We start from the raw sequence: 25,835 nt of genomic DNA, 5'->3' as shown, positions 1-25,835 counted from the left end.
AATGGAATAAAAATTAATTTTGATTCTGAATATTATATAATTATCCAGATAAATGCTATAGTCGCCAATTTATATTCAAGCTTCAGTAGTTCATATTGATTTCATCGTCAAACAGCATTATTCATCTTCTCAAGAGTGCTCTGCTCTTCGTGAAGCAGTGCTAATTATAATTTTTCATTAAGCATTCTTATTGATTGAGCAACATAATTATGAAAAAGTGCTATATCTGCCATACCTATAAAAATTCTTGAATATTCAATCAAACAGGAAATCCATGTTGCCGAGCCAGACAGGAATAACCACTTCTTTGCTGTGCATTCTTTCAGTCACAGCAATTGTTACATGATGGAGAAATGCCTTCAATCTTAGCAGAAACACTCCAAAACTTCAATTTTCTCGTGAAATGTAAGTCGTCAGAGGGGAGTGCATATAAGGCAAACTGAAGGAATTGCTGCTAATCGTCGTGATGGAAAATGGTCGCTTCCATCAATGGAAAAGTCATACATGATGAAAAGTTATTGACACCGAAATGGGAATAAAAGAAGTGACTTCTTTCAGCACTCAATATCTCTTAAGATGCTCTCTCGGTACCCAAAGAGACTCTTTTCAGTGTGAAATGTTGACGAGAACAATGTGAATATTGATGGAAGATTTTTTTTTTGAGTATATTTCAGAGACAAATTGTACCACACGAGATTGGGATCTTTTAGAAAATTGTCATAATTTGAGGAGAGGCTCCAAAAGAAAGTTTCACACTTTACCTACGAACGTTTTAGATGTAACAATTTATTAATTTACAGCCCAAATTCACGTGAAAATTAACACTAAAGTACAGTTTTGAAATGCATCGCTGAACGTTAAAGAAGATGCTTGTGCTATTGTTGAACATTTATGTACATCAGTCTTTCTTTGTCGTTGATTAAGAGTTAGAGTATTCACTGAGATATATAGTTCAGTCAAACTGACAGAGAGGCATAGTCAAAGTTACAACATCACGTTGTTATTTTAATAAATACGGAAATAAACTTGAATGAAACAGCAAGATATTTTTTTAACTTATATAAATTATTATTAACATTATTAATAATCATGTCTATAGATTCATTCGTTCTTTTGGAAACTTTATATTAATTTAAAAATGTAATTTATTAACTGAAATTTTATACACCCTTCAAGACTAGACTTCCTTTGAAATGCTTTCATCTTAAGAGGTTAATGCGTATATGTATTAAAATTTCCTTACTGACGCGAACGACACTACGGATAAAAAAACCTTTAAAAAGTTAAAAATGCTTATTATTACAATTCTGATATATAGTTCCATATGAGCCAAAAATTGTCAAAAATTGAAATATTTTAGAGATATGACTTAAATAGGAATTGCCATTAGTGTAAACCTCTTTGAAGCCTTTGTAGTCTCATGTCTAACCCTTATAACGGAGATGTGATCTTTTGTAATACAGCCCAAAAAATTAAATTTAAAATGTATCATTGGTTGTGCATTACGGTTTGAAAAAATTCGGAGAGATTGAGAGAAAATTCAATTAGGTATTAGAATAGAAATTATTTATCGGTTATTAATCAATTTTATTACTGCTATTCGACCAGTTGGAACCAATTCAGGCTCGTCAAGAATTGTAAGACCTTTCCAATGACGACAAGTTTTCCTAAATTGATTAGAAATATATTTACCTTTAAGATTTAATTTTATTTCAGTGATTATTGTAAAAAATTTTAGTTACGACAGACCGTAGAAATGTATTTACGTAAGCATCATGACTAGTTTATTTCTTTATTTCTTCTATATTTTTTGGTTTAGCATGTCTTATAATTCTAAAAAGCTAAGCCCCGATTTTGCATTGAATACCAAACAAGATCTTACATTTTCGCTAATGTAACGTATAAATCCCAACTACTGCAATATTTAAAATGCTTTTTCCATTCTTTTTTTTTTTTAGTAAAATTCATTCAACTTTTTCCAGCAGGATGCATTATTTTCCAGCAATTCAACAGAAAATCACTCGCGAAAAGCATTTGGTGCGGTATATATCTCATTTTTCACCGCAATGCACATATTCTTTTTGGCGCCAATATCCCTGCCTTCTTCATGGTGGAAATTGCACTTTTTCCCCGCGGTATAAGAACCGCACTGAGTAATGCCTGACAAATGACTCCCCGTCCTTGCACCTGTTTTTTTTCCTGTGTGCAAATCTCCCTTGGAAACCTAATGTTTTGAATCCCGAATTGTTCAAAGTGCTCTCGGTATTCCCTCCAAAAAAGAAACCCATGTATATGCCATGCAATATTAAAGTGTATATACGTATTGTATCATCCAAAAGGTAAATTTCTCTCCCCTCGTCCGATTGAGGCACAGTGGCATGAAAATTTGATAGGGACTTCTCGCGTGAACCATGTGAGTACTTCCATGATCCCCGAAAAAAAAGGAGGACGAGCAACGACCAACAACCTCGACTTTCGTAGTATTTTGCAGTGGGAAAGGAACATAACAAAAGATGAAGAAGGGTGGTTTGAAAATCGTCAGTGTGGAACTCATTGTAGTGCGAGGTGTATAAAAAAAAAGAAGAGAGCAATGGAAGCAGTAAAAAATGGTAAACACAACCAGCGAAATAATAACAAAGACATGACAAGTGGAAGACGTAGAGCAATTTGATTCTTGACGCCGGAAGTCAACTACATAGAGTGTAATTGGTGTAAAAAAAAAAGCAGCAACAACAATGCACAGAAGGGATTTTTTGGGCAATTGTTTTGCTTTTAAAGCCACAATTTCAAATTCCCCTTTTGCTCTCTTGAAAATCAATCGTCCCGATAATTAATCGATGCGTAGAGTTGAGGGTACCATGAACTTCCCGGAGAAACTCTCTCTCTCTGTTTCCGATTAATTGATATAAAGTGTTTGTGAGTGCGTAATGTTTGGATTTGTCATTGAGTGAATCAGTCGATTTTGTCCCCGATGATTATGTTCCCCAAAAACTGATTTCAATGGCCCTTTTATTCCTCAATACCAATCATCCAAGTCATTCTATCCACATCACTTTACATCCAATCACACCATCATTTGTGAAAATTCGTCTTTATACTACTAGCCAGCAGACTGACTCAAATTCTACCCTACTATCTGAGCTAGGGGTAGGTCATGTGGCACAAATTATGACCATCTGCTTCGAGAAATAAATTTGATACCAATTTGGACACTTTTGTTCTACGTCAGGCGTCCAATTCGAAATGTTTTGGATATTTTGAATAGAAAAGTGACATATATTAAGAGAAGATACGGACATAACAATCTGCTATGTCCACTGGACTATGACTTCATAGTCCAGAGGAGATCCTTTTGAACTACCAGTGTGTGTTGGACTTTTAAATATGCTAAAATATAAATTCTAAATCCTTCAACACTACGATGTTCAGTATTATTACGGTAGAATTAATCAACAAATGAACAAAATAACTTTAAATCTGAAATATTATGCTTGCATTTTAATAACTGGTTGTTCTAAAAGGCATGCTTAGTACACAAAAGTTCGCAGATATTTCAAAAATATGAATCAGGACATACAAAATTCTATGTTTTCTTATATCTACTATAAAAATCCTAATTTGTCTTTTTAATTGCCAAACCTTCTTTTGGAGAAGAAAGTATATAACAGAAAGAGTTTGTCTTTCAGTGCAAAAATTTTTAAAGATCTTATAATCCACTTTAAGAATGCTTATGATGAGGATTTTGGGACAAAAGCCCTTAAAAATATTACGACCGAATAAACAGTAACACAATCAGGCTTAAAAAAAATATGCATTCCATAAAGCCTTATGCCAGCTTCAGACTGGAGGTTTAGCCCAGTCCCAAAGGTCTCAAAAAATCTAAATAACAAGAAATTTTATTGATTTTTCAAAATCTAATGAATCATTTGCCCTTATAAACCAAATCTAAACAACAATGTTCTAAAAAATCATGCCTGATTAGGAATTAGGGGATTTAAGCCATATGGCTAATACGGGCTTCAGATCTAAGACTTAGCCATCTGGCTTAACTCCTCTAATTCCTAATCAGGCACGATTTTTTAGAAAATTGTTTTTTAGGATTGGATTATAAGGGCAAATGATTCATTATATTCTGAAAAATCAATAAAATTGCTTGCTATTTAGATTTTTGAGACCTTCGGCAACTGAGCTAAACCTCTAGTCTGAAGCCGGCATAAGTCTCAGGTCTGAAGCTAGCCTTACATGATCTTTAGACTAGATAGAGGTTTAACCTTGTTTCTGAATATATCTAAATTCGAAAACTTGAAATTACTTTCAAAATCTGCTAGAAGAACTGTGTTAAATTTCTGACATATTCTACACAAGTTCCAAAGTTCGAAGTCTGAAATATAATATTTTTTATAAAAATTGAGATTTTGTCTTACTCTTTATCATAAGTGATGTATAGATTCTCAAAAAGTAGTTTATTAATATTTGTTTTCTCTAAAATTATTCTTTTAAAACTTAAAATTATAAATATTGCTTTATGTGCTATGTCGGACACCAAGTTACTCGAAGTCTCTCGTTCTTCCGGAATCCATTCAAGGATTTTCCTACAGCATCTCATCCAGGTTGATGATGCTCTGTATTGTTTCTTTGTTGTTATACAATATTTAGATATTGAAAAGACTAAAAAAAAATTGAATTTTAAGAAACAGAATAAGTCCGAAATTCGGCATAATTCCCCTAGCCATGTCCTCAATATGTAATCCTAAAACACAATTTTCAAAATATTTTGTCTAACGTTTTTTCATAAAACTTAAAGCTTTAATAGATTCAGGCCAATCCTCAAGTCTATAGAATATAGCCTTTGTCTATAAAGATTTATCTTTAACTGACATATACTGAGGCCTTAGGATCATCGATTAGATGCCCTTTGCATAAATTTCAGTTATCTAATTCTTCCTTTTCAAATTTTACAGGCTAAATATTCTCGAGTATCAGCCTGGATATATTTAGGTCCCTAGGTCTAAAGTTATCATACAAAATTAAATACTTCTAAGGACATAACCCGAACATTGTAGGTTCTCTATCACCGTAGTTTTTCCTCTGGATTTCCTAGGAGTAAATCTTATATTCTAAATTTTTGTCAAACTTTTTCGATTATGGACTATATTGGTGAAAGATTTTTAATAATAACGATTTTTATTCACTCATAAGGCAACTATCTGATCAATTTAAATCGGAACTGAATACGTCTATTTACCGTTTTAATTTAATTTAGTCACGTCTATAGGAGTTATTCTATTTTTCAATGTAAAATTCTATATCATCAGAGCATTGTTCTAGTTCAAAACTATTTCAGGTTCTAATATGACGGCATAAACTAGTTTGACATCACACTAAACTAACCTACAACAGTTTCGTAAAAGTTAGACTACTGAATTTCTAACGAATATGCACTGCAGTAAACTGCATAACCTCTGGATCTTAAGTAAATACGGGTCTTCGTCTCAAATTGACTGTCTGTGTTTGAAATTTCTCGTATTTGAATAATGCATATGAAGTTGGAGTTGGGTGTTAGCGAGGGAAAAATGTTCAAACAACGCTGAGATATTCATTGAAGCACATTTCGATACACTCTGATGGATTTCCCATTTAAGTATTTCTTTCTCATCTTATACTATCTCTCTTGGTTCCATGAGGAATCCTTATGAGGCGTCGATGTGAAAGAGGTATCTCAATGGAAGGCAAAAGACGTGAAAAATCAATGCTTTTGAGTATCTTGAGATTCACTCAATGCTCTTCTATAGCAGAACTCTATGGGCATCCACAAGTCATCTGGAGATGGAGTATGAATTGAGGTGAAGTGGCATTTTGCATATGATTTACAGTCACTTCGTGATTCATGCAATTTGTTTGCTAATTAATTAATACGACGAATCGACACTGTGTGAATCACCACTGAGTTTGAATGGCGAGAAGCATCTGCACAGGTGCTGAAAATATTCGCCAAGAGCTTCCCAAGTGAATTCTTGTGCTTTTATTCCCACCGCAAAAGCTCGTCTTAAGAGTTGAAGACAGTACTGAGGTCGCACAGTGACTTGTTAATTGTATTTTCAGTGAGAATCCATCGCGGGGAGGTTATCGAAGGTTAATTCAAGTGAACATTATTGTAGAGATGATTGTGCCTTCTTTCGTCATTCTCCTCTCTCATGATGATTTTCATTCATGCGTCGCCAAATAAATCATAAAATTTTCACATAAGAAAGAAAAGCCCATAAAAGTGAAGATGAGAACAACTCCAAATGACTCTAAATATAAACTCTTGTCTGTCTTGTATAATGTGATTCAGACGCGATCATACGTCGATTTGATGATTTCCGTTGTTTGCCCTCCGGCTCGCACGCACTATGGCATCATTGGGAAGAGGAAGCAAATGCCAAGATGTGTAATTCTCATCAAATCCAATTCCCAAATCCCCAGGCGGTTTTTATCCAGTTTTATAAAATATGAGGATGTCACCATATAGAATGGTTTCAACATTAATACATTTTAAAATTGACCAATATAAGTCACATAGTAAAATTGATACTTAAACGTATACTTCGGGAGATAAAACTATAAAAACCTAATCTAAGAAGTGCGCTTCGATTTAAAAACTTTCCCTTTTAAATGATTATACAAACTCATAAGTCGGCGGCAGCCGTGACCAACCACTTATTCAGGAGAAATAAATTAAGTTGTACCTATTGCATTGAAAATTTTAATCTACTACCCAATTCTTCAAATTTATTAAAAAAGTAACAGCTGAAACAGTTTTTTTTAGAATCTTCACGTTAATCAAATGTAGAAGCATATTTAATAAATTAAAAAATCTGTAACGTATCTCTCTGGCTTTCTAGTAATGCTTATGGGCTTATGTCTTATAATGTTTATGATCTATTCACAAAAGAAAAACTTAAAAGTAAACTCCATTTAAAAGTGAATTTCCTTTGTTCGCACATATCCCATGTTTTATACAATTTCTTGTTTTCTTTTAGTTCTTCTTTTTTATTACTTAATCTTCAAAGTGAATATATCGCAAAACTCATCAATTACGTTTGAAATTATTAGTGGTTTAATCCGGTAAGACTAATGACTATGTCCTTATCATTATTTCAATATCAGTGTAATGATATCATGTAAAAGATTGATTTTGCTGTACAACATTTATATCTATATCAATTTTCTTGCTAATGAAATCATTAAACAAATGGTTTTCATACAAACACCAAACACTCAACAGCATTCTCTGAATGTTGATAAATTAAGAAAATTTTTCTTCAACTGCAAATTTCAATCTACATTCATTTATTTTATGGATGCTTTCTGCGAAATAATTCTGAGACACATTTCTATGGATTTTCATACCATATCTAATCTTCAACTTTTCTGTTGATTGTATAGCTTATGCGTCAGAATGCTTTTTATAATGCCTACACTTGAAGTTAATAAAATAAAAGAAATTCTGGAAATACATCCAAAGAATCACAGCTATGAATAGGAAAAGCTATTAAATATACTTGAATCAAATTGATATTTGAATTGCAGAAAAAATATCCATGCTGTGATACATTGTTCGATGTTTTAAGCAAAATAAACACTTAAGCATATACTTCGGGAGAAAAAAATATAAAAATAAATCTAAGAAAAACTATCTAAGAAATTCCGTGCGACGGAGTGAAAAAGAAACTAGACTTATATTAATTTTCTCAATTTTATCCAATGTTTCGCAGATGTATATTTTTGATTTTATTAAACATGATCAACTTAGCTGTGTTTTTAAAAACAAAAATAGTTAAATGAGAATTTGGATTTTGATTTGTTTTTAAAACCTAGCTAAATAGAACATACTTCATAAATTCGATAGCAAATGAAACTCGAAAAAATAGGATTTTAGATAGAAGAACAACTGATGAAGAGAACTAAAGTAGACTTTATCAAACTTGGGCATTAGTTATCGAAACGTCATCCGAATTACAGAGAAATTCGGACGAGAAACGGTTTGAAGTCGAACGATTTTTAATTCAATTATGTACTCATATTTATTTAAAATTCCATGAAAAACTTTCAAATATGAAAAATTACAACAAAAATAAAAAAATGCAAAATTTAAATGTTTGTAGTCCGATCTTAAAAGAACCGAATTAGCATGAATTTACTGTATTTTATCCATTTGAAAATATTAAAAAGATATTCATGGAAATCTGGACTGTATTCAGTTTCTCATAACATTCGTAAAAAGGATTAAAATAAACCCCTTTTCCAGTGTATTCAGTTTGTTTGAATTTGCCTTCTTCAGCGGCAAAATCTTGGTGAAGAAGAAATGTAATTGTCAGCAGAAGTCACAAAATAAATTAAGTCAGGTCAACACATTTCCAGTTTTCTGGTTGTATTTGTGGATGGGCCGAAAGAAAAGTATTTGAGGCTCAATGGATGCTCAAATTATCGCGTTATCAGATCAAAAGAACCATTTACGTCTTGTAACTTCACAAAATGGTAAATGTGTTGGCCTTACATGTCGAATTTTCAGAGGAAGATGGTATTTCTTAGGATTCTGATAGATGTAGAGTTCGGTAGGCTTCTTATTGGAAGGTTAATGCTCTCGGATTTGTATCCGAATAATTCTAAACTTTTCGTTTTAGACAGGATCAACTGTATTCAGTGTTTCCTAACAACCGCATATAAACTACCTGACAACTCCAATTATTCCGGAATAATATTTTGAAAATTGCAAAAAAAAACAACTTCCTCTCTAGGTCATCACGCTTTTTGTTTAACCACTAACATGATATGTTGAACGGTTGTTTGTGTTGATATTCATTGATTAAATGGCTATATCGTGGTACGGCCTTTCTCACGTGGATACTTTCCGTGTATACAGAGCCCAGGTGAGTCACTTAATTGATTCAAAAAATGACGAGACGAGATGTCGTCCGAAAAGCAACATTCACGATGCGAAAGGAAATTTCTCCCACCGTTTATAAAAAAAAAAGCAGGCAGAAAAATTCCACAGTTAAGAGAAGGTTTCAATGTTTACACAAGTTGTCCAAATAGAGGTATATATACATAATATTTCGAAATGAGTATTTGAGGGTTTCACCATCGGGAATTGTTATCAGTGTACAAAAATTTTTCAAGAGATACCTCACTATCTGTTGTATCGGGCTTTTGCTATATTTGTCCACACAACACTTTTAGTGTATACTTTAGCTTAACAGGTCACATTGATAACACATACCTGTTGCCATTGATCCTCAATGGATCCTTGTGATGAGAAGTATCCAGTATCGTGAACATCCTGCAACTCCCTGAAGATATTACCACTCGGTAGGATATCCATGTTGATGGCCGCAAGTTTTGGGCAGACACTTGTCTTGATGATGATCACCGGTTATGAGCTATAAACCCTCACTTGGGTCACTTTCTTTGCAAACACTTCACCAAAAACTACTTCTATATATATATTTAAGTGAAAATAACACAAATTTTTCCACTTGCAATGTCACATCAAGTTATGCTTCTCTCAAATGAGACACTCTGACCACATTTCACTAGAGCACAAGCTCTCTGCAAAATCGATGTTATTGAACACCTCTAATACCTTTTTGCAATAATCAGTAGATCAAGGTGATGGCTGTAGGTTTTTCGGCACAATCATCAATATTGGCCAAATGGCATTAAATCCGTCAATACTTAAACTATTTATGCTATTTATGATATCCTAAACACACAACACAACACGAGATATTCTGGATACCTAATATCCAAAACGGATTGTAGTTAACACCTGTCGGCGAATGAAATGTAGCTTAGAATTCTAAATACAAGCATTGTTTCACTGGGTCGGTGAATCATACAAATTGGATTTCCGCTCAATTCAGCAATCAGAGACACACTGCTCAAATGTTAACCAAATCACTTTAGTTGCTGGTATATCAAGCACTGACCAAAAATGTTGTTCCTTGGCTATTCCATGGTACACAAGGAACTCCTAACATAAGAACAAGTCCTCTAGCCGAGGAACTATATATGTATATATGTATATATATATTACTTCCAATGAACCTCAAGTTGCCCTAAGCAAATATGGTTCTAACTTGATTTCAGAAATCTGTAGTTGTAGGGGGTGGGTTCGAAGCACCCTTCGGAAATCAATTTTTTTTCTCGTGTGAATTCCGAATGTGTCGAAAAGACCACTGAAAACACTTTTCGGCGGATTATCTCCTTTCTCCTCTCTTTTTTTTTATTATTTGTTTCTCCCCAAAAAATTCTGTCACGTATCAACGTTGTGTATGCGGCCCGATATTGGTACGCTTTGAACACGAAGCCGGTGTCAACGAGACTGCCAAATGCTGCACTCGAGAGACACCACAGAGCTGAGAATGATGGTGTTTCACCAACACAGCACCGCGCATCACTTCATAAACGAAAATGTATTTTCAATTCATGTCACGACACCACCATACATTCACGAATGTGACTGAGATGACGATGGTCGTATGCTCTCGCTCTTGCACTTCAAAACAAGTGCTGCATACACTCTCTACCTGTTTCACTCTAACGAACGGGAGAGCTTTTGAGTTCCATACCGAATGGCGACTTTGCGGCTCACACGTCAGCCGGTGGCCGAGAGTGGAAGTGAGACGGCTTGCAAACGACAGCAAAATGCCGAAAATCACGGTGCTAGAATGAGATGGTGATAGGTGCTGCAAGACACGTCACACGCTACTCTTTGAATATTTATAATTCAAAAAATCACAGAAACGTCAACGGATTTGCACGATCGGACGCCGACACGTGGATACAAAATTGAACCACGTGCGATACGATCTACCACCGTCAGAAGCTCACTCGGTTGTGAGGGACGCGATGCCGCATCGACTGGGCCGAAGTGGGCATCCGAGTGGGGCAGAGTGTCCTGCGGAGGGGATGGCGTCCGAGCGAGAGGGAGATGGTGGGGTGCGTCGGTGCGAAGAGTCGGTGTTGTCGTTGGCAACGCTAGGACTCACCTTCCCCTCCATCAGCCATTGATGTGGGGACGCCAAGTGGGGAGTTATGCTCCTTCTTCCTCACCAAACCCATACACCCTGAGCCACATCACAATTCTGTGAGTGGTCTCTGTTTATGTTGGGGCATCTCCTGGAGTTTTCACATATATAGCAATTGAGTTTGCGAAAAGGCTTTAGTAGATAGAGCTGAAACTTAAAAGATTGGATGAGGAGGTCGTACGAAGCGACTAATTTACAAACGTTTGCAAATAATACATTATTTACTATGTTTCTCATAGCGCTGCCAAAGCAGCAAGAACTAGTCATAAGAAGGTAAATTTTTGGTAAGTTTAAGTTAAGCTATGTTTAAGTGGAACTTAGTCATATCCGCCATATCTGTAATTTAGTTTCTCGATCTATTTGTGCAGCTAAATTATATCACGATAAGGCTCAATTTTATTTAAAAATAGGTGAAAAATCCCCATTTCAAAGGTGCCCCACTTTCCCCTATATGAGTCCCGACAAAGGATTTTGGAAGTCATATGACTGAAAGTAAAGTCTTAGGATTAACTTGAAAATCGTAAATCTGGTTCGATACATTCATAGATCAGTACAAAATTTGGAAGATCAGACTGAACTCGATACACTGTGGGAGACTGGGGCAAAAAGTCACAAAACGGATATTTTATTTTTTACAAGCTGCTTGAGCGCTTCAAAAATTTCTAATTAGTGCAGTTTGATAGGAAATTTACCGCTCTACAACTCTGTGAAGGTAATTTTCCTCTATTTTGTAAGGAAATACGTTTATCGAGCCAATTTCTAAAAGGTAATTTTGTGAGTATTCTTAAAAATGCTGGGGCAAATTGTACCAGACATTGGGTATTATCATATTTTGATTCGCTTCATTACAGGCTTCCGTAAATTTGAAAAATGCCTAGAGGACATATTTTCATAGAAAATTTATTCATCTACACCTTTGTAAAACTCCGTTTTCTCTGCGAGAAAAGTGAGAAAAAGAAAAAAGCGCTTTTCAAGCTATTTTAGAAAAAAACACACAAAAGACTGCAAATCGTTTGACCAATGCAAACAATAAGCGGCGAGACATGATAATGACGTTTCTTTTCGCCGTGAGACATCAGAAATTGCTTCTCTTTTTTGTTAATTTTTGCTCTATACCTTTTGTTACTTTTTACCCCAAGTGGCCATTTTTAATAAAAGGATTTCTGGAGAAAAGAACTTTTGTGAAATTTTAAAATAGATAGCAGATTCGTATTCAAAAAATCCAAATTATTTAGAAAATATTCACCAGTGCATCAATTTTGGAAAATAAGTAGGTAATAATTGTTATCTTCTGCAAGGAAAATATTTCAAAAATAGGCTTAAAAATTTCGATATTTTTTGTTTTCTAAATTCCTTGTTCGAAGTCTAAGAAACTTACGGCATTGAAGAAGGTCTATGGAGGCCATCTATAGAAAAAAATTTGAGCCGCTATCTTTTTTACCTTGGAAGATATTGAATTTTGAATTTTTCGATTTGTGACTTTTTGCCCCAGTCGCCACTGTTCGCAATGTTATTTCTTGTCCGTTCCATTGATCCCTCATTATGGTTGTCAAATGTATTTTTGAAACGGTGATACGAGCTGTCAAACGCAAAGGGTTGGCACTTGTTGACTTTTCCTTGGCCTTTTTTGTTTGTTGGTAACAGTGTCGTCGCCACCTCGTTGCTTAACTTACATCCCTTTTGTAATTTTTTAATTAATCTGTTTATGTAGCATTACATTTACAGAAAAATATTTGGTATTAAATATTTTCAGGAGTTGTATTTATGACCTAATGTCAAGTAGTGTTACTTTGGTAATTTCATCTCTCACGGAGAGTAGATAGTGTCTCGGACTAATGAAATGGTGTGTTGTACGAGATGATTAGTACTATTTTGAGATCAAAATAACCGAGGACTTGGAAAGCGGGCAGAGAAGTGAAACTGGCGGTGGTGGCCCGACAAGATTACTCTTGACCTCCCAGCTCTCACTCAGAGGGCTAACCCTAAGGGACAAGGCCAAGAGGTAACTCATATTGAGAAACCCTCGTCAATTGTCCGAGAAACGCTTCGCGAAACCCGAGAAACCCAAGAATTGCATCGCGAAACCCGAGAAACCCACTTTTTGCATCGCGAAACCCGAGAAACCCACTCTTTGCATCGCGAAATCCGTGAAACCAGAAACCCTTGTCAGAAAAAATGGAAATGAGTTACCCCTTGGACAAGGCACATTACATACCCAATCAGTCTTTGAGGATTCAAAATAACCGCAGGGACTTTAGCCGCGGAATCGATTAGTCTTACACTATAATAATAATAATAATAATAATGCTGGCACAACATTCCATGAAGGAACAAGGCCTTCTCGCAAGGGGATTTCTAGAGATGCATTATTATTCTTTCTTATACGGGATGAGATTGTCAGTCCCATGCCCGTGGAATCAAGTGCAGTTAAGCTCACTGGATGCAATCCGAACACCTTTAACGCCAAAAAAATTCCTGGTGACCCAAAGGAGATTCGAACCCGGGACACTTGCATCATAGAGCGAGTGCTCTACCACTTGACCCATTGAGTGCCATATATTTATTTACACTATATTTAATTAAATTTCTGCTTAATGTTTATACGCAATCAATTAAATAGGCAAAAATCGGTAACTATTTCGGCCTCGTTACTATCGTAAATTTTACCATAGTTTCAACAGCCGTCATTTAAATGGTGCCGGTTTACTTGATAATCAATACTTGATTCTTAATTGATTATTTATCAAATTGTTTAATAAACCATGGTTTTATCCGTTTGATCAATATGGTCACTGCAACATCTGGAACCAGATCTACCTCAAGCAAGTTGTGGTTTTGAGCATTTTCAATGATATCTAAATACCCTTCAGCTTTTGCCGCAATCTCAAACCGTATCATAGTTCTCAATCCCAAATTACCCTAATGCGTTATTATTTGAAATTGAAAATAATACACGTACACAGAATGATTATCAGTAAAACTCTCGAAAATGGGGTTACTGGGATGCCCCTCGTGGGGGTAATTGTTGTGCTCCACTGCAATTTCCATATTCCGGCTGAACGCGATACCAGCAGAATGCTATATAGGATGTGACGAGTGTTTGTCGGGTGCATTTGTCCGCAGCGTTAACACCATCCCTCTCCCCAACCCGGTCGGTGAATACATCTTCCGTGAACGATCGACTTTTCGGAGGAGACCGTGGTCCTTTTTGTGGCCGAAAGTTGCTGCTGTTCGAATTTATTAGCAATTTTTCGCTCTTTTGATACACATCCCCTCTATTCCCTTCCGGTACCTAGTAGCCAAAAAAAAACATAGCGGCGACTTCAGTGCACATGCGCACCCTTCATACAACATCACACGTTGACTAGACCACAGAGGGTGGTAAGGCTGTCGGTTGAAGTTACCAAAACTGATTCTTTTGTTAACCTATTAAATTTGATGGATTTTCTGTGAGAAAGCTATAAAAGAATTTTAAAACTGAATTTCCTTGACTTGCCGTTTGCTTGAAGAGGGGAAAGTGCCTGAAAGAAAAATTTTCGAGATAGGCAATAAGTTCTGTTTCTGAACCCTAATCGCAGTATGATTAATAACAAAATTACTATTTGTCAGCCTCTTTTAGTGTTTTACATACATAACCACGGCAAGGATAATATGTGCTTTTGTGGAAGACACAAAACATATTTGACGAGAGGAAAAGGACGAGAGAAAGAGAGAGTGGAAGTGTACCAAGAATTATGGTGAGCAAAAGTGGTCGGACGAACAAGGCAGACGCAAGAGGTGCTCTTTGACGGAGTTTTGGATCAATTTACTATGTGTAGCACGCGGAATCCAGTCCAAAGTGCCCGCGGCTCCCGTGGAAAGTTCAGTTTGTCGAACTGCGGAAATTCCACCTCATTCCCCGTAATATATAAACCCACAGCAAATTTGCAATGTGCGCCCTCGAGGCGACCTGGGTCAGAGACAATCTCCACCCCCCACATCCAGGCAACTCTTACCGTTCCTGGCACTTGGCAGTTTCACTCCCTCCCGCTCACTTTGGCGCCTTTCCACTCCGTTTGTGGTTCACTCTCTGGATTGAACTTGAGCACACAGATTTACACCCCGGCCGCGCCACCACCGAAACCGGAACATCCAATAAACACTACTCTGTGACCGATGCACAGGAAATCACAATGCGATCCCACCGGATGTTGGAGCTTGGGCTGTGGGGGGAAGAAAAGCATCGATGCTGGCAAACACATCGTGCGGGACACATACTGTGTACCTTCCATCCAAGGTGTTTGATGACTTTTGCAGCTGAACTCACCCGCACCCTCTATACTTCTCACGGCAAATTTAATTACCCGCCACATCGTATATACATATGCAATCTGATATAAAGTGCAATGGCCTCAGGAGGGTTGTTTATATAGGGCCACCACTTATTGCCTCTATTTACCAAGGACCTGTTAGCTGTTTTTATTACATTTAAGAATTATTGGTAAATTTTTAAGGATTGATAATTTAAAATTCTCTAAAATTCGAAATCTAAGGTAGGGTGGAATCACCACTTCTCGCCAGTCAGTGCCCCACTTCTCGCCACGTATATTGAAATCGCTATTTTTCACGATTTATGAAATAAATGAGCCGCAAAGTTATTTGTATTTTTATTGCTGCTACGTATAGAGTCGAAAAATAACAATTGCTCGTTTTGTAATTAAAATTTTGAGCATTTTTTAGAGAAATATTTTAAGCAAGTGCAGCGAATCCAATATTTCTTACCAACTATAACAAGTGCCATCAAATTTTCATTGAACAAAATTTACGTTTTTGGATAAATAATCTGTTGCATATTTAATTACATTCGTAGAATACATAAAATTTGTATTTAGTTTATTAATATTTCATTTAATATTATTTTTATTTAAAAATGAGGCATGGCGGAAAGTGGTAATGTTTTGAATTGATTTTACCACCTGTCGCCACTGCTTATTAATAGGCGACGCTAACTTCGCTTCGTAGATTCTCAGTTGTCAAATCTGATTTGTTTACTTTCTGCAACAGTCTAATAATTTTATTTCTCCAATAAAACCGAAGAAAATTCATTTAAAGTGAGTAATAATAAAGTGGTCATGAGGAAAAAGAAATTCTGAATGTATTCTGTGCATAATATTGCCCAAAATAATCGAGTTTGGATGTTTTCAAGAGGGTGGCGAGAAGTGGTTACAAAACTGGCGAAAAGTGGTAAAAAGTGGCGACGAAGTGGTTATTTTTGCATTGTTAATAAAAATCAGTTTTTTAAGTAGTTCAGCATTAAATTTGAGTACTACTTTTTTGACGAATCTGGAGTCAATACATCTCAGTAACTTTGTGTCAAATTTGAGATAACCTATATTAAGGGATCAAAAGTTATAATCAAATTAATTTAACATTTTTCTAAAAGTGGCGATAAGTGGTTACTCCACCCTTTCAGACTGATAGATTACATCCAGTTCCCGAATGTATATGCAAAATTTTAGTGATTTTTCCAATTCAAATTAAACATTTGCTCTCTAATCTTAATTCTATTACAAAATTTTCCCAAAAGCCTTGCCTGAAAAGAAGTCAGACATACCTATTTCAAAATTCTCAAATTTCACCCTTTAAGGTCTCTAATTTAATTGCCTGCGTTTAATTGTTTGCAGTGCTTTACGTGGAAATTTCAAAATTTTGTCAAAAATGCAATTTTTGACCAAAATTGCTCCCAATGTGTAGAGGCCTTAAGGGTTTGTTTTTTTTTGGCAATAACCTGTGAATAAAACTATAATTTTTAATGCTTAATAACTGTGGAGTAATATCATAGTTTTTTTATGAACTCAAATGAGACTTTAAATGTTTAAAATGAAAATAAAATATTTCGAAAGTCTTTCAAACTTTGCATTTGTCAAGAATACTACAATATCAACATTTAAAGAATTCCTTATAGGTTCTATAGCTGACGTTAATTTTAGATGAGTGAGTTAAATTATATAGACTCAATTACAAATTTAAGGCTCGTAATATTCGTAAAAACTGAACTCTTAACTTAAGAGAAAACCTTCTGAATTGTTCAAGACGTCCAAAAATGGGTTCTATTTGTTACTCTTTTTCGAAATAGTATGAAATAATTTTGGAGTCGAATAAGGTATAGAATTTTAAGTAATAAAGCAAATGAATTTATTAAATCAATTTATTGCATGTCAATAAACTGAAAGAGCCAGGAAATTTGTATTTAGAACTTAAACCAATATTTTGGAAAAGTAGGAACTATAGTTTAATACTGTTTTGTGCTTTCTTTAATCGTAAATACTTGTTGTTTGAAATAACTTAATTATGGTAACATAATATCTCTATGGACAAAATAATAATAAATGTATTGAAATATCTCTTGCAGAGGCTTTCGCCAGGAAGCAGTGTTGCATTAGTAACACTTTTAAAAATTTATTTTTAATTAAAATAATTTCGTTTAACATAATATAAAATTAATAACGAGAGTCAATAAATCTAAATCCTATTCTTAAACATCTATAACTTCTCTATAAAACTTAAACTTAATGGGATTATTTCAGTTGGTTCATGACCTTTTATTTCCGAACTTAAAGAGGAAACAAATAATCTATCGATTTCGAGACATGTACACAGAAACTTGTACATATTTCTGGAAATATACCTAATAATATTCCACAACCTATCAAAAACTATATAACCAAAATATATTTGAAAAACATTAAACTTAGATAAAATTCTTAAGTTTTTATAATAATTAACAGAGGGATCAGGTATTAATCAGGTTTAGTTTCCCGGAACATTATGGAAAAAAAATATTAAATTGACAAATATAAGGAAAAATTAGAGTATTTAGAGCGATGAGCTTTAGCGGATGAAAAATTTCCCTGAAACTATAACAACGGATATATAATGGACATTGGAAAATTCAATATTTCAAAGGTCTACCATTCCAATCTTATACTCTAAACAGATTTACGAGTTACGCCGAGAGACAGCTTAGTGGTAAAGTGATTTATAATATTATATAATATAATTAATATAATATTATGATATTATGAGTGATTTATGATTTATAAAGTGATTAATAATATTCATTTATTATTATATAAATATAACAGTAAATAAATTCACTTATTATTTGTATAATTCATGTATTTTATTTCTTTTCTTGTTTTTTTTTTTTTTTAATTACAACAATTTGTTGTGCACAGTGGCCAAACAGCTATTATGGCCAGGCCATTTTCTTACCATTAAGGCACTCATGGACAGACTCACCATTAAAAATATTGTAAAAGTGTAAACCCGACCATACAACCTATGAAGGGGTTTTCCATCGTTTTACCCTGGAGGTTAAACATCAACGCTAAGACGGCCATGGCCGAAATTAGGCCATGTCCGAAAACTTTTAATTAGTTTTAAAAATAATATTTTTTATTAGACATCAATTTTCGTAGTTAAAGTATAACCAAGAAACTGTCCATAAAATAGGTTTTACTAATTTAATCTGCAATTTTTATCAATCCTCTTTGGTAACTGTACCAAACACCGGCCAGCTTGTAATTTCGGTCACTTTTTTGTTCTTCAAATATAGCTTCGCCAAACGAGATGATGTGAAAAAGAATTTGGAAAAATTTCCGGAAGGGCAAGCAACTATGATAATCAATGTGTCCGAAATATTACCCAAAGTTATGTTTATATTTTTATTCATTTTAAAAGGTGTTAAGAATTATTTTAAAGAAAACAAAGGCCATAAGCTATCTACAAGGTTCCAAGCAATACTCCTTAAAAAAAAGTAACAAAAAAAATCAATTTGTAACAAAACTATTACATTTAAAACTTATTACTTTAGCGCTTGCATGCCACTATGCCGAAGTTTGGTACAATTACCCTACTGAAATATATTCAAAAATGTCAAAAATTTAATAATAAAACTTTCAGATATGTCTGATTTGTCGCACCGATAATTACACTCAAGTTATCGGTGAGCTTTTACCACATAAATCTGCCACAAATCCAGGATAAAAAGTACTTTAGCACCACTCATTGAAATTTGAATAACTTGTCAAATATTTAATAAAGGTTAGGGGGTTTGAGGACATTTGCCCAATTTCAACTTCGGCAATGACTCCAGAGTACACTCTCTTTTAGATAGGTGGAAAACATTGATGGTGCTTTGAGGTGGGGGTCAAAGGTTGACCAAAAACTGTAAATATAATTCCATAAAGCGGAAAAATCGATGAATTATCAAGAGCACATCAAAGTTTATAATTAAAATAAATTCCAGCGGGAAATAAATTAAATGGAAAAGATTAGAGGTGATGCGGGGAAAAGTAGATGATTATGAAACAGTGAGCAAATATGCAAAATATGCTCTATATTTAAACTTTGACATTGGATAAATAAGTGCAGTGGTCGGCGTCAACCTCCCTATACCCTGAATTTCCCGCGACTAAAATATACAAATTATTATTGAGAATCTGGAATTATTTGTTGGTCCATTCATCATCAGAGGAATTATTTATTTTGCAAAATATGTTGCCCTATTTGATGAACTTAGGACTTGATTGGGATTTAAATGGACTTTACTATGTTATTGGAACATTTACAGGATGGGTCCATTAAACTAGGTGCTGTTGAAAATTTGTATGGTCAGTCCAATTGCTCCAGTTCTGTTAAAAAAAATAAAGTCCTAAACCCTTACAACATTTAGAAACAACTGAAAGGGAAAATCATTGGGAAAAAGTTCTGTGAAACAAGTCAAGTTATTTTCCCGTGAAGCTTCTTGGAGTCTGGTGATGGTATTTACTAGTAATATTGATTTAGCTCTCTTCCGTGGTTCACACACACAAAAAATCCCATTATAACTTTCATGATGGATTTTTTTTCTTCTCATCCAGCACACCACTATGAATATTCCTTTTGCATAAAGGAATGAAAATGACGCCAAGTGGGTGGGCATTCTTTCTCACCGAGAAATTAATTTAAAAACTTTCTCATCCAAAAATTATCATGGTGAGAATTTTAAATTGGACTAATTCTATATTTTTACACTGCATGACAAAAAGCCGGTGTGATTGATTTTAATATAATTGTCTCTGTTTTATTGCTCGAACTCAATGGAAGAGCAATAAATATAATCCATTAATTTTTTGAATATTTTTTCGTCTCTTCATACTCTAAAAGTCTGTCTCGAATATAAATTTCACGGATTCGGTGAGCTCACAGCTGACGGAGTTTGATTTTCTAAAAGTGCCTATGCTAGAAAGTACTTAGGGTAAATGTTCTAATTCAAAACCATTCCCAGACGCTTTAACTTTAACAGAAGATTCAACACATTAAGTTCATATTTTTTCTGAAGAGAATTACATAAATTTGCTCCTTGACTCTTCTAGAATGTTACTGTTTAGAAAAATTCTTTAAATATAATTTCAAAACTTCTTAAATACAAGAAAAACACACAAGTGCAAAATGCTTCTATTGGATACAAATTAATCCAAATGGAGACAAGGGAAAGTTTGTAATTGAAGACAAACAGTGTAAGTGAAACCCCGACGAAAGGCTTCCAAAACCTTGTTGAGTTGCTCTTGAGTGCAGGATTTGTTCTTATTCCTGGTCTTTTCTCCTTTCCCATCTTAAACAATACGAAAATCTCTCCAAAAAAAACATATTTCCGGGGTTTCCTATTGAAGCATTTGCAGAAATTTCAGAAAAAAACCCTTTTTGTTCACGAAATAGGTAATTATTTCATTTGAAAACTTCACATACCGTTAATAATAAAGATTAGCACTTAATTTAACTATAATTAGCCAGAAATATTAAACAAAACGAATAAACAAAATCACCTCATTGTGTTTTTCATTGGAAAACATGGTCGATCGATGAAAAATTCGATGGTGAAAAGGTACACTTTTAATTTCTCTGAGAAATTAACAAATCAAAATTTGTGAATATGAATGGATTTTCGTTTTATTTGCAGCAAAATGAACTAAATAATGAAACTGTGGTATAGAAAATTATATAATTAATGATTTAGTACTATATGTATCATGAAAACAATGACGTTTCCATTTGGAATAGAGAAAAATTTCCATTTGGAGCAGGTTTTGAATTAACTTAATTTACCCTAGTTTTTATTTGCAAGAAGAAAGATTTTTTTAATATTCGAAAAATTTAAACAGAATTTTCGAATTTTTGTGCTAATCATTTTGGCATGCTGAGAAACTGTCAAGTGATTATAAAGGGATGTAATAATGGTAGGGCGAAGTGAGGCACATTTGAAAGTGAGGCACCTTTGAAATAGGGATTTTTCACCTATGTTTAAGTGAAACTGTGCCATATCAGCTTCTCAATTTGTTTGTGCGGCTAAATTATATCATGATAAGGCACAATTTTATTTAAAAATAGGTGAAAAATCCCAATTTCAAAGGTGCCCCACTTCCAAAGGTGCCCCACTTCCCCCTATATGAATATAATGAAGCTCTTTGCTTTGATTTTTGCACAACAAACTGAAGACTGAGACGTGTTTATATCAAGTATAACTGTCTGTTCTTTTTGCTTTCGAAACTGATTTACGAATGTCTTTTCTCTTGGGGAAACTCCGGCTGTGATTGCACGGGGATTCTGAAGTTTTGAAAAATTAATTATGATCATGTTATCACTTGTTACCCTAGAAGCCAAATGGTGAGAGATAGACACTTGATGTATATTTTGTAGACTGCCACAGCAATTATTCAGATATAGATATAAATTAAGGGTCCCGGTCAAAATCCCGAAAGCTAAAATCCTGAAAGCCAAAATCCCGAACGCCAAAATCCCGAAAGCCAAAATCCCGAATAGGTCAAAATCCCGAAAGTCAAAATCCCGAATTCTTAAAAGTATCATAGCTACTCCCACGATTGCACCCGCGCTTTCTAGAGGCAAAGGGAAATCTTCTGTGTCTTGGAAAATTTATTCTAAACATTTTCCTCCATATAATTTTATCCCTTTCAGGATTTTGACTTTCGGGATTTTGGCTTTCGGGATTTTGGCCTTTTCGGGATTTTGGCGTTCGGGATTTCTCCTTTTCGGGATTTTGGCGTTCGGGATTTTGGCTTTCGGGATTTTGGCTGCCACCGTAAATTAAATAGTTATGAAACGATAAGAAACGGATAAGTGGCAGCGATCTAAAACAACCCAAAAAAAATCGTGAGCTGATTTATCCTAACATATTAACTCATGAGTTCGAGCATTCAGCCAAGTGCTATCCACTTAACTATCCTATTTTTATCCTTTTGGCATTCATCCTTTTGTCTTCTTTTTCTCTCTTTTTTTTTAAATCACATCATGAAACTTCTTGTGTCTGATAGAGGAATTGAGGAGATGATAAAGTGAGAAAATAAGGTTAATATCACACTTGAGAATTAAATCTTTTGATGTCAGAATTTTCAAATTATTTCAGATAGACTGGCCGACTGATACATAAGGAAAAAATGGGGCATAGAATTCTGGAGAATGAAAAACTTTTTACCTCAGTCTGACTATATTTACATAGACAATTATTAAATTAAATTTTTAACCAAATAGGGAACAGTGGGATAGTTAAGGTAGGGGAGAGTGGGGCAGTTTAACGACGGGGCAGTTTCAATTTTTGCATATTCTTCTTATCCCTTTGAAAGGATTGGGATAAAACCTTTATGTTATTGAAGAGATAACTGAGACCCATGTTCATAAAAATAATTAATTTCGTGACACTTCTCTTTTGCATTCTGTAATTGGTTTTATAAAACTGCACCAAATGAAACTTTTTGTAATGGCTCCGGCACACCTTTTAGATCAGGAAAATTTCATGCAATCGAAATTCGAAACCCTTTCTTTCTCACATGTTTTGCATATGACTATCTCATTCTTTCGCATACCAAATTCGATTGAGCTAAATTGAATTTGGAGTGATATTTAAGAGAAGAAGAAGAGTGTGAGAGAATGAGATAGACATATGCAAAATATGTGAGAAAGAAAGGGATCCGAAATTCGACTTCATGAAATTTTCTTGATCTAAAAGGTGTGCCGGAGCCATAATGTTTTATTTTCAACATTTTCTGAACTATAGCACTTTCTATCGAAGTAACGTAATTGTATTAAATTACTAGTAGTTTTATGATTATTATAAGGCATTCAGCGTTGAATGAATTCTAAGACGGTTCTGACAATTTTGATTTGAGTTCCGAAAGTGTGTGAGGGGCAGTTTCATGCAAGCACACAGAGAAATTTCCAGTGTCTAACAATTTCCTTTTTAATCAAAATGAACTTAAAATGATCATTGAAAACGGTTTGTAGCTGTTTTTGTCCATAAAGTTCAAAATTATGGGATTTCCTAAAAAGTTCATTAAAAAAAAATTAAAAAAATAATCTTTAAGTGTTTGTTAAGTGCTAAAAATGATGAATTTAATTGTTATATCTTTTCAGAATGTTTTCAGCAAGACATAGTAATTTTTTTTAGGATTACAAAAATTCAAGACTTTAAAATATTATTATAAAACTGTTATACTAAAAAAGACATGTTCTAAAGCGATATAATAATCCATAAACGTACAGAATTAGCTCAGCACTATAAAAGACATTTCTTTCGTATAAACATTTAAAAAAAATTGCTCAATTAATGAGAAAGAGGCTTGGAAATCTTTGGCGATATTTTATTTTCTCTGTATGATTAATTGGTGTTAAAATTCTGTTATAAAGTTCTTGTTCGACTATATTCTTAGGTTTTAGAGTGTTAGAAGACTTCAAAATAGTAATTTTAATTAATTCTGGTATCTCAAGTTTCCTATAAACACGTTTTATCTTTCTCAAAAATTGCCTCACATTTATCTTGAAATTGCCCCGCAATGGGGGACTTTCACACATTCTGCCTTGCAAGTGAAATGAATTTCTTCACAATAGACTAATGAAATTAAAAGATTATTGTTATTATTTTTATTAACCTCAACCCAACTGTAATTCAAAGAATATGCAAAGTTTTACTTCTTTTTGCAAAATGGTCACAAAATCCGTTTTCCAATTTAGGGGTGAAACTTCCCCACCTTCCCCCATGCATGGCTTTCTTCAAATATAAAATTCTAGGGAGATGTGCTGTAAATTTTAAAATTACCAGTGTTCAAGAAAAACTGGATGAACTTATTTAGAATTATGTTCATTAAATAAACGTTTGGAAAACAAGTCTTTATCAAGTAAAATATGAATATGAAAGGGACAGATAATCCTAACCGGCTTATGTAGGTGAGATTCTTAACGTGAGCTAACTCGGAGTGCATGCAAATTCGATTTGGAGCTGAAGTTGGGAGACGCCATTCAGTTATCTTGAATCAAATTCGTGAAATTATACAAATTTTGTATTTAAACCAAAATGTCAAGGATTTGGATGAACTGACAGAAAAGTGTTATATGGGTGAAATGTAGACCAGAATGTTCTCTATAATTTTGCCGTAGAACTTGAACTCATCGATTACACAAGAAGCCAAGATAAGCGAGGTTTTTTGTTTCTTAACTCGTTTTTTCATCCAGAGTGCCCCAAGTAGTCATTTGTTGAACTTCAACTATATCAAAGAATTGTTGTATTTTGCGGAACTTTCCATTTAAAACCCTATTTTAAGTGTCTTTGTGGAGTAGAGGCAGTCAAATTGGCATCTGAGTGATTTCAAAGCGTTATTATTGGAAAAATCAATTTTTTCACACTTAAACGGCAAAGTAATAGTAATAGCGTAGTCTGAGTGGAAAATGATGTATGGACGAAATGTAGAGACAAATGTGCTCTACAATTATGTTGAAGTAATCATCAAAATCGGTTCAGCTACAGTTTAGATAATTGAGGTTATGTGATATTGAAATTGGTTTTTCGACTGTGGCGCCCCTGGTGTTGGTCCCACGAAGTTCAAATATTCTAGAAAGTTGTAGCATTTGGTGAGATCTTTTGTTTAAACCCTCATTCATCAAAATCGGTCACATAGAACCGGAGATATGATTTTTTGAATTTCGTGAAATTTGACCCCTCATATCTCCGGTTCTATTGAAACCACAGCGCACATACGCACCATTTTGGAAACGTCCTAGACTGGACTACAACATACTAATTTAATTGGACTATAACATACTAATTTCATTAACTTGCACAATGCCGTTTTTGAGAAAAGTGACTTTGAATTTCGATGAATTTTGACGCTATCACAGCGCCACCTGTGGTGACTTTTTGAACTTCCATCTGAAAGTGCTCATTGAGACGAAACCAAAAAGGTAAAATTTAGGTCGCTATGTTAGTTAGAACCGGAGATAGAGGCCGGTCAATGTTCGAACTTTGACCCCTTATAGCTCGGGTCAGGGGTTTTAGATCGACTTAAGGTTTTTTTGTTTGATAGGTATAATCAACGGCTACAACATACTAAAATTTCAGCCCGATGCACAATGGAATTTTTGAGTTATTTAACTTATAAGATTTAAAAATTTTCTTTTTAATAATAGCGCCCCTAACGGTGGTTTTATGAACTTGCGATGTTAGAAAGGGAAGTGGCATTTCACGAGAGCTTTCCAAAAAGCCCTCACTTTTTAAATTCTGACAATTAGAACCGGAGTTATGGCCATTTTAAGAAATTTTTTTTGGACCCTTATAGCTCGGGTCAGGGGGGTCGGGGGACCTTAAGTTTGGTATTGATGGAAAGCTCTAAGGCCCAGCTATAACATAGTAAAATTTGAGCCAGCTCGATGTCATAGGGGCGGAGCTATTGAGAAAAC

At 34.5% G+C, this 25,835-nt stretch overlaps 1 protein-coding gene across 1 annotated transcript in view; it reads right to left on the bottom strand.

The window, feature by feature from the left end:
• The window catches only part of LOC129801239 (Krueppel-like factor 7), a 364,143-nt gene extending 353,260 nt beyond the window's left edge, over window positions 1-10,883 (bottom strand). Inside the window, exon 1 of the mRNA XM_055846121.1 lies at window positions 9,263-10,883. Within this exon, the coding sequence (XP_055702096.1) occupies window positions 9,263-9,364 (102 nt within the window). The 5' untranslated portion in view covers window positions 9,365-10,883. The remainder of the gene's footprint in view (window positions 1-9,262) is intronic.
• Window positions 10,884-25,835: the final 14,952 nt, after the last annotated feature.

This window comes from Phlebotomus papatasi, chromosome 2 (assembly GCF_024763615.1).
Source record: "Phlebotomus papatasi isolate M1 chromosome 2, Ppap_2.1, whole genome shotgun sequence".
NCBI classification, from domain to species: domain Eukaryota; kingdom Metazoa; phylum Arthropoda; class Insecta; order Diptera; family Psychodidae; genus Phlebotomus; species Phlebotomus papatasi.
The sequence above is the reverse complement of the archived record's forward strand: the minus strand, read 5'-3'. Positions and strand labels throughout refer to the sequence as shown.